This window comes from Suricata suricatta, chromosome 8 (assembly GCF_006229205.1).
Source record: "Suricata suricatta isolate VVHF042 chromosome 8, meerkat_22Aug2017_6uvM2_HiC, whole genome shotgun sequence".
NCBI lineage: Eukaryota > Metazoa > Chordata > Mammalia > Carnivora > Herpestidae > Suricata > Suricata suricatta.
In genome coordinates this window covers 123949031-123958915 of record NC_043707.1, presented here as the reverse complement: position 1 = coordinate 123958915, position 9885 = coordinate 123949031, and the positions used below count along the sequence as shown (strand labels likewise).

General features: G+C 44.5%; 1 protein-coding gene across 1 annotated transcript in view; it reads left to right on the top strand.

The window, feature by feature from the left end:
- Positions 1 to 6395, top strand: part of SRRM1 (serine and arginine repetitive matrix 1) — a 29628-nt gene extending 23233 nt beyond the window's left edge. The window contains exons 14-17 of the mRNA XM_029945872.1: positions 1349 to 1822; positions 2396 to 2591; positions 4521 to 4727; positions 5570 to 6395. Of these exons, the coding sequence (XP_029801732.1) occupies positions 1349 to 1822; positions 2396 to 2591; positions 4521 to 4727; positions 5570 to 5674 (982 nt within the window). The 3' untranslated portion in view covers positions 5675 to 6395. The remainder of the gene's footprint in view (positions 1 to 1348; positions 1823 to 2395; positions 2592 to 4520; positions 4728 to 5569) is intronic.
- The last annotated feature ends 3490 nt before the right edge of the window (positions 6396 to 9885 follow it).

Below are 9885 nucleotides of genomic sequence, written 5' to 3'. Positions count from 1 at the left end.
TGGAACAGAAAAGGGGCATTAGTGGGAAACTGGAGTTGTATTTTAGTTAATACCAAGTTAGTGCTATGGTTAATTTCATAGTTTTAATAATTTTTTATGGTTATGTAAGCCGTTAAGTGGCAAATCCATTATTTTTGTAGCTCTTCTGTACACAAAAATGGTTTCAAAATGAAAGAGGGAAAGGATTTGTAATGATATTGCTCAAATACATCGCCGAGCAATACGAGTGCCTGTTATATGCCAGGTAAAGTGCTGTAGGTGTTTTATATACGTCATCTCTAGTCCTTGAGGCGATCTTGCTTGGTAGGTGGTATTGTTCCCATTTTTCAGGTGAGGAAATGGAGGTGTCCATTACCATGTTAACCAAAAAGTGGTCTATTATAAAATTGATTATAGGCAGAAAAATACTTTTAACTCAGGATCTGAACATTTCAGGAGCAAATCAGGCACTTGGAACGGAATGTAGTGTTCAGGTCTAATTTTTAAAGAGGCATGTGAGGATTATGTAGGAAATAGCATTAAGAGGAAGGCCAGCTTGGACTTTCACAAGGACGCATTCTCCTAGTAGGTAGACTTCCTGGGGAAAAGTGGTTTTTGAGACATAAAATCCAAGTCTGTCCTTGGCAGTGTGGGGTAGGTGTAGAGATATCTTTTAAAGCTTGTACAAGTGAACTTTCGTTATTAACACCAAGTCCAAATGCCAGTTCAAGAGGGCACCACATAGAAGAGCTCTTTAAAGTACAGATTTTCTGGGGCGCCTGGATAGCTCAGTTGGTTGGGCATCCGACTTCAGCTCAGGTCACAGTCTCACAGATTGTGAGTTTGAGCCCCGCATTGGGCTCAGGTGCTGACAGCTCAGAACCTGGAGCTTACTATGGTTTCTGTGTCTTCCCCCCTCTCTCTGTGCCCCTTCTCCACTCATTATCTGTCTCTCTCATTTTCAAAAATAAACAAAAAAATACAAAGTACAGATTTCCTAAGTTGCCCATAGACGAGTCCTGCTAATGTAGTTACCTAGTTATTGCATCCCGGGAATGGATGTTCACAGTTGATGCGAGGTTCTCTTCTCAGAAAAAACATTAAATTGATTCCATATGGATTATGTTAAATGATTTCTGACAATCTGTAATTCATCCCCAAAACTTCAAATTGCCCCATTAAGCAGAACGTCCTGTTTTATAGTCCTCTAGGATAAACAAATCCACTAAGTTACTTTCCTTTAAATGAGGATAAATGAAAAATGTGCTCTCTTTGCCTTGTGCTGACTACAGTAGCACCGTAACTGCTGGGTAGTTTTTTGTGTGTTCTGTTGCCTTACTCTGTTGGACCTTCCAACTTAATGCTGTGTTTTTCCTAGGACTCCTTCTCCTCCCCCACGCCGACGCTCACCTTCCCCAAGAAGATACTCTCCTCCAATACAGAGGCGATACTCTCCTTCTCCGCCTCCGAAGAGAAGAACGGCTTCTCCCCCTCCCCCTCCCAAACGAAGGGCATCACCATCTCCACCACCAAAGCGTCGGGTCTCCCATTCTCCACCTCCCAAGCAGAGAAGCTCCCCAGTCACCAAGAGACGTTCGCCTTCGGTATCATCAAAGCATAGGAAAGGGTCTTCCCCGAGCCGATCTGCCCGGGAGCCCCGGTCGCCACAACCAAACAAACGGCATTCGCCCTCACCGCGGCCTCGAGCTCCTCAGACCTCCTCAAGTCCTCCACCTGTTCGAAGAGGAGCATCCTCATCACCCCAAAGAAGGCAGTCCCCATCTCCAAGTACTAGGCCCATTAGGAGAGTCTCCAGGACTCCGGAACCCAAAAAGACAAAAAAGTAAAAATATTTTATGCTTTTTTTGGTTAGGAACACTAATTTGCATAGTCTTTTATGTTTGGAAGCTTTTTTCTCCTCTACTGAGAAATTGCAGAAAATAGGCTGGTGGGAATACAGGCTTTTAAGGCAGGTTAAAGGTACCATTCACAGATCCAGTGTCTGTTTTCAGGCTCGTTCCTTATGGCACATGCTAAATGCAGTAGGATTTTACTTGGGTCTTGAGGGTTATCTGGTTTATTGAGGGAGTATTTCCAAAACTGAACTCTGAAGTAATGCGTAGAACGTTTCTTGCACGTATATGTGACTGATAAAAGCAGTCTTGGTTACAGGGAGTTGGCATTATTAATTTCATCTAGGAAATATTAACAGAGTGGGTAGAGGATTATGGGGCTTCGGCTACTCCTCAGGAGACCTAGATGATACAGATTTGATATGTGTTCGTACAATCCACTAGCAAACTAAGTGCTGTAGAATATTTAAAAGTTGGTGAGTTGGTTATATAATGGCAGTGGGTTATTTCTCTTAGGAAAGACCTTCGTTCTTGGACACTAAATGTTCTTCCCCTCTTTCTAGGGCTGCCTCCCCAAGCCCTCAGTCTGTAAGGAGGGTTTCATCCTCCCGATCTGTCTCAGGATCTCCTGAGCCGGCAGTTAAAAAACCCCCAGCACCTCAGTCTCCTGTCCAGTCTCAGTCACCCTCTACCAACTGGTCACCAGCGGTACCGGTCAAAAAGGCTAAAAGCCCAACACCAAGCCCATCTCCGGCGAGGGTATGTATGTGTCTGCCTTGTTAATGTTTTTATAATTTTATGTGGTCCCTTGGAAGCAAAGACAATTTTTTGTTTCCTGTGGCTCGGAGCAGCAGCCTCTTCTGCAGTTCAGGTGGCCTTCCAGGAAGCACACGTGAAGTGGTGGCTGCGTCATAGTCTGTGTGGAAGAGTCTGGCCACCGCAGGTTGACATTATGTCTAATACTGTCAAATCCTGGTTAAAATTGTACTGCATAGAAAATCCCGAATAACAGAACCACCCATGATTCTGTTATTTGAGGGAAAATATAGCTTAGTATTTATGCTGTTTGCTATAGTGTTTGACACATTTAGGGACACTTAAGATCACAAGATCAATAAAATTGTCAAAATTAGATCATGTGTGGTAGTATGGCTCCTTTTTCATAAAGGAAAAAATACTGATGTTAACAGGTTATATGTTAGGAGGAGAAACGATAGGGTAATCTTAATTTTTCTTTATGTGTAGTGCTCTTCTTTTTACTACAATAGAAAATAACATTTCTGTAACAAAAAATGAACATTGCAGCCTGTGAATTACTAGCTGAAGTGGGAAGTGGTGTATCAGCCCACCAGGTCTTGTCTCTGGCAAGATGCTGAAATAAGAGTAACACTGTTTTTTACGTTGTGAAATGTCAGTGTCATTGAGAAATCGGAGCTCTGCCGTTCAAACGGTCCTCTCCCCTCTGTGAGTCATTAATCTGATCTAGGACACATTTCTTTATTATATAAAGTCAGTGGTTAGATGTCCACCCTAATAGGGTTGACTGAATTTTTTCACAGACTAACTGAATGGATTGAGGGGTTTGACATAATCATTGTGAGATGTGAAATTTAAGGATTCCAGGCTGGGCTCGAAGTCAGCAGAACCTGCACTTTGCAGGATTTTGTACAAACAGCTGACCCTGGAGCAGCGTGACGCAGGGTCACGTCTGTGTGGAGTTTTCTTGGTCTGTACAGAACAGCATTGTGTTTCCTCTTCCTTGCGCTTTTCTTAATAATATTTACTTTTCTCTAGTTCACTTTATTGTAAGAGTGCAGTATGTATTTTTCATACAAAATATGTGTTCATTGACTATGTTACCGATAAGGCGTCTGGTCTACATAGGCTGTTAGTAGTTAAGTTTGGGGGAGTCCAAAGTTATGTGCAAGGCGCTCCAGTGGCGCAATCGGTTAGCGCGCGGTACTTATACAGCAAAGTTATGTGCAGATTTTCGACTGTGTGGGGGACTCGACGCCCACATTCTTTGAGGGACAACCATAGGCATTGACCAGCACGCCGCCTCCGTTCTGGAGATGGGAGAAGCCGTACGGTGGCGAGAGCCCTGGCGTTCATGCCCGCGTGTGTTTAGAACGACAGCTGTATTTCTTCAAGTCCTGCTACCTGTGGATGGTTTGCAGATACACCCCTGAATTCTTAGAGCAGCTTTATCGGGAGATTGCTGAGCCTATTTTAGGTGGACAAGAAGGGCTCAGGAAAAGGCACTTTGTCTGAGGCCAGATGCTTAACAGGTGCAGGAGCCAGACTTCTCCTCAGAGACTTCTTTGCACGTGCTGCTTTTCCTTCTCTCTGGAGGTAGCCCCGGATCCTGGAGGTCTGGTTGCACCTTGTGGTCTGGAAACCTGGTTTAATGTGAAGTTAGCTGGGGGAAATCATGACGAATCCGTTCCTTCACGGTCCGTCCTGACTCTTAAAATCCGTGAAGAGCATCTTTGCTTTCACTGTGGTTCTCCTCTCTGGAACTATTTTTCTTGGTAGGAATTATCCTTGGGCTTTTCCAATCCCTGAGGCCTTAGGAAGTCCTGGGATTTATTTGTTCATTTAGTTATTACCTTGAGGAAACAAAATGTTAAGTTGGCCAAAATTTTAGTCAGATTAATTTTTATTTTTGTTACTTTTCTGGGGTTTTAGAACTCAGACCCAGAAGGAGGTGGAAAGAAAAAGAAGAAAAAGAAGGACAAGAAACACAAAAAGGATAAGAAGCACAAGAAGCACAAAAAACACAAGAAGGAGAAGGCCGGGGCTGCAGCCACCGCGCCCGCTCTGACCCCTGCAGCCGCTGCGCCCGCGGCCTCGGCAGCACAGGAGGAGCCCGAGGCGGAGCCCGCGCCCAAGAAGGTGCGTAAGGACGCTGCCCTGCAGCTGATACATGGGGCGGAGTCATTGGATTTCGGGGAGTTGGGGGGTTTGTTTTGTTTTTTTGTTTTTTGGGGTCTTTGGGGGTTTTTGAGAGAGAGAGAGAGAAGCCAGGCTCAAGCTCATGAACTGTCAGATCATGACCTGAGCTGAAGCCAGCTGCTTAACTAACTAAGCCACCTTGGTGTCCTAAGTAACTTTGTACAGTAATTGACTACTCCGCTGTTAGTTATAAGTGCTCTTTTCTGATCTATTTCTTGATGATCTACCAAGACCAGGAATTTGCCAGTACTAAGGAGGAGAGTATGAATGGCTATATTTTAAAAATAATTTTGAGGTATAATTAATGTGCTCTTCATCCATTGCAAGTAGCCCCTGGTTGGCTTAGTTGGTAGAGAATGCAACTCTTGATCTTGAGGGTCATGAGTTTGACCCCACATTGTGTGTGGAGATTAGTTAAAAATAAAACTTTTAATTTTTTTTTTTTTTTAGTTTATTTTTAAGAGGGAGAGGGAGAGCGGGGGAGGGACAGAGAGAGGGGAGCAGAAGGTCCAGAGTGGGTTCCATGCTGACAGCAGCAAACCCAATGTGGGGCTTAAACTCACTGTGAGACCAGGACCTAAGCCAAAGTTGGACGCTCAGCCAACTGAGCCACTCAGATGCCCCAAAAATAAAACTTTAAAAAAAAGAAAGAAACTATCGATCCAGGGGTTTTTAGTGTATTCGTAGAGTGGCGCAGGTGCTGCCAGGTGTAGCTCTGCCCTGCACCCCACACCTCTCCGCCAGCGCCTCCGGACTCATCAGTGTGACCCCTCTGGTTCTAGGAGACCGAAAGCGAGCCCGAAGACAACCTCGACGACCTAGAAAAGCACCTGCGTGAAAAGGCGCTGCGGTCGATGCGGAAGGCGCAAGTGTCCCCACAGTCCTAGGTGGGAATGTGTGTTACGGTGTACATTTTATTTGGTTTGTACGCAATTCAATTTCAAAATTGCTAAAATGTGTTTGAGCTTTAGACTATAACATTTGTTGTAATAATTGCTAGGTTGAAGTTCACCATGTAAAAAAAAAAGGGCATGGAATTACATTGCAAAAGGTGTCCACAGTGTATTAGTGACATTCTTTCATTGACAGCTGACATAAGTTCATTTAGAGTGAAATCTTTTAAGCCAAAAAAAATCCCCTTTTTAAAAAAGGGGGTTTCAATATGGTTGGCATTCTTATGGTTTCTTTAAAGGCCTTGGCTATTCCCAGAGGTTTTCCTTTCTTTCTGTTTTTGTTTCTCAATTTTTTCCCATTTGAGTCTTAGCACCCATTTAAGTTATGATGTTCCCAACCTTGTATGGTTTGCAAGCTAGCCCAGAAGTAAGACCACTGTTGAGCTACCACAAAAGTGTACATGACTATTTCAGTGCCACAGTCTTTCCTGTTGCCTGTGGCGTCTCTGCTGCAACGAATGAGGATGCGGCCTCTAGGAGGAGACAGGAAATGAAAGCGCGCTGTTCGCCAGGACACTGTGGGTTTCTATGGCTGTGTAACAAGCTGATTTGGAACACTGGAATTTCATTCTATTCTGTTGTGTTTTTTTTTGTAAAGGCAATTAACTAGTCCCAGGAAGGATCCTTCAGTTATATAAAAGTTTGTTTAATGAAATGTCACGGCTCCATTCATAATTTTGTCTTGTTCTTCCAACTGGTATATACAACCTTCAGAGCTCTCTCGTATTTGGAAGGCTGGAAGGGCCCAGACTTTGAAATAGTGTCTTGTTTCCACTGTTTTTGTTTTGATTTCTTTTTGTTTGTTTTTTTTTTTTTTTAAACTAAAGCTATATAAAGCTTGTGGATTAAACAGAATAAATTTCTAAATTTAAAAACGTTGGCCACTCACTTTTACTTACCCGTCGCAATACTGTAGGAACCCACCTTTTTAAAAAAAAAATCTTACAATTAAGCCTATGTTTTACCCTCTTGGCACCTTTGACACAGGGTTGATCAAGGGAAGTAAAGGTGAAATTACTCTGCCATCTTTATTTTAATTGCTGTAAGTGCTCTAAAGGGCAAGCATACGGTGCCATTGGAACGTCTGTAATGGGCAGGAGAGAGTCGGCCGAGCAGTTCGGGCAGAGCGGAGTCTGGACACCTCCACATAGAAGATGCCTGCACATCTCAACTTGAGGAAAACTTGGTGGGATGGGTTTTCCCTGAAGGACATGGTCATAAAGGGTGGGTGTGTGGGGTAACTTGTGAAGAGGTAAAAGCTTAATTCCTAAAGCTGCTTCTGTGGTGAACTAAAGCCCGTGAGTGGCAGCAGCATCTCGTGTGTGTGCTGTAACAGGGCTAAGGGTCTTCCACGTGACTTCCTTTAGATTCTAGAATTCTGTTGATTAAGCAAAGGGCAGAACCTCAGTTCTTGATCCTTTACTGGTCCCTGGCTGGATTTGGCTCAGTCATTCAGGCCTTTGTTGAAACACTGCGCTTGGGTTCTAGGAGACAACACTGGTTTCACCCCTAGTTTTGCCCTTGTCTCACTAGTCGGTCCTTTTATATCTAATGGCGTCTTTCAAATGCAAAGTGGTAGAAGTTTGTCTTTGTGGCTGGGGGATTTCTCTACATTTAATCCCTGGTCCCTAGACTTTAAATGTCATCTTTCTGTTGGTTTGTCAATTACTTTCTAGTCTGAACTTCCCCCTGATCCATACCCTCTCCAGCTACCTACTTGTTAACTCAGTTTGGAGGTCTAAAAGAGATACTGAACATACCCCAAATAGAAAATTTCTGATGCCATCCTCTGATATCCCCATCCTATTTGGGTCCATGTCGCCTTCATTCACTCAGAGTTTTAGTCTGTTAGTCACGGTACTGTCTACTCTCCAACACTTCGGCACACACAGGCCGTTCCGTTCCCAGTGGCCTAAGTCAGATCGTAGTATTGCTCAAAGCCCTCTGATAGCCATCTGCCCCCGCGTGAAATCCAGATTCTTTCCTATGGCCTGCAGGTCCTGACACGCTGGGTTGAATCTGCTCCGGCAACCTCCTCACCATCCTTCAGTGATGGATGTGAGCCACCGAAGTTGATTTCTCTTTCAGGACCCTTCGTATCCACTGTTGGTTCGCCCTGGGAGACACCGCTCCTGACGTGGCTTCTCTGTCCGTACTTGGTTTTCCTCAGACAGTCTGACTGAGCTCCCCTTCTTTGTTTTCACGTATAGCAATTCTGAGTGCTTGAAATGCGACTTTTTTGGTCCCTCGGAACTTCGCGTCCTACATGGCAGAAGCACAAGTATGTGATGAACGGATGAGTGAATCGAGTTGACTTGTCTCTGTACGGCCAGGTGCACCTAGGGTTTGAGGTACATGAAGTAAAGACAATGATTGCTCAAGGAGTATTTGCCTCTGGGGTTGTTAACTATGCCAGCAATTTGTAGTGGACAGAACTTCGTACAGACTCTGGGGGACAGAGGTTTCTACCATAGCCGCCTCTGTGACCTTGATCAAGTGGTACTTGACCGAAGTGCCACCATTTCCCCTTCCTATGAGGGAAATAGCGGAATCTACCTCAGAGTGATTTCAAGGTTTTTCTTTACATATTAGTTGATACATAGAATGCAATGATCGCACCAAGAGACGTGCGCAGTTTTTTTTAGCTAATGACATGTATCCATTTAGTAATGGCAAATGTTAGTTTACACGTCTACAAAAGATTTTCACCGATCACAACCCTATTCGGTACGGTTTTCTTTTTTGATTGTAACTCCACATAAAATTTCCTGTTTTAAGTTGTACAGCTCATTGGTATTCAGCATATTCACGAGGTTCTGCTAACTACCACCACTGTCTATTCCACAACATTTTCATTGTCCTAAAAAGAAACTTGCTGCCCAGTAGCATTCCCTTCCCCATTCTCCTGACAGTCCCTCAGCCCCAGCCACCTACTTCCTGTGTATAGATCCATCTACTCTGGACTTTTCAGGGGAATCCTACAAGCTGTGGCCTTTTGTATCTGGCTGCTTTGATTTAGCATAATGTTTTAAGGTTCGGTGCTGTGGTGCTTTTTTTGTTTTTTTTTTAAAGTTTGTTTATTTATTTTGAGAGAATCGTGAGCAGTCTTCACGTTGTCAGTACGCAGGGCCGGACACAGGGCTTGATCCCACAAACAGTGAGATCATGACCAAAACTAAGAGATGCTCACCCCACTGAGCCACCCAGGCATCCCGGTACTTCATTTTTTAAATTCCCAAATAGTATTCCCTTCTGAGGTTGTACCACATTTTGCTCAGCCCTTCATCAGTGGGACATTTGGGCTGTTTCCACTTTCAGGCTATTAGGAATAAAGCTGCTAAGAACATGTGCATGGGAGTGTTTGTGTGGACACGTCTTCTCTCGGGTGTATGTACCTGGGAGTGGAATTGCTGCGTCGTATAGTAACTTAACTTCTGTAGAAACTGCTGGACCTTTGCAAAGCAGCTGCACCATCTCCCATCCCTCCCATGAGTGTGTGAGGGCCCCCGTTCTCCGTCCTTACCCGCACTTGCTGCGTGTCAGTTGATGGTAAGCAGCCTGGTGGGTGTGATGCGGTATCTCACTGTGGTTTGGTTTGCATTTCCCTGGCGGCCGGTGACGTTTGTTGGTGCACCGCAGCCGCCGTCTAAGCTGATTTGTTGCATCTGCATGAGAATGTTTCTGAAATTTCTGTGGGTTTGGATCCAGAACTCGGGGTTTGTAGAGCAGTGCTGATAATTCATTTGTGAAGTGTGACCGTCATTACTGCGCAGGTTGGGGCTGGAGATGGACAAACAACAATTAGCTCCCTTTTTATAAAGAAGATCAGGAGATTCAAGGAGAGTGTGACTGACTTAACGTAAAGGTCTAGTTAACATTGTCCTTCCCAGGGCGCCTGGGTGGGTCAGTCGGTTAAGCGTCTGACTCTTGATTTCAGCTGAGGTCATGATCTCACAGTTTGCAGGTTCGAGCCCTACGTCCGGCTCCACACTGACAGTGCAGAGCCTACTTGGGACTTTGTCTCTCCCCCCCTCTCTATGTCCCTCCTCTGCTCTCCCTCTTTCAAAATAAACAAGCTTTAAAAGAAATAAAACTGTCCCTCCTACCATCTGATAAAGAACCCAGTGTTTTTCTCAATAGGTCTG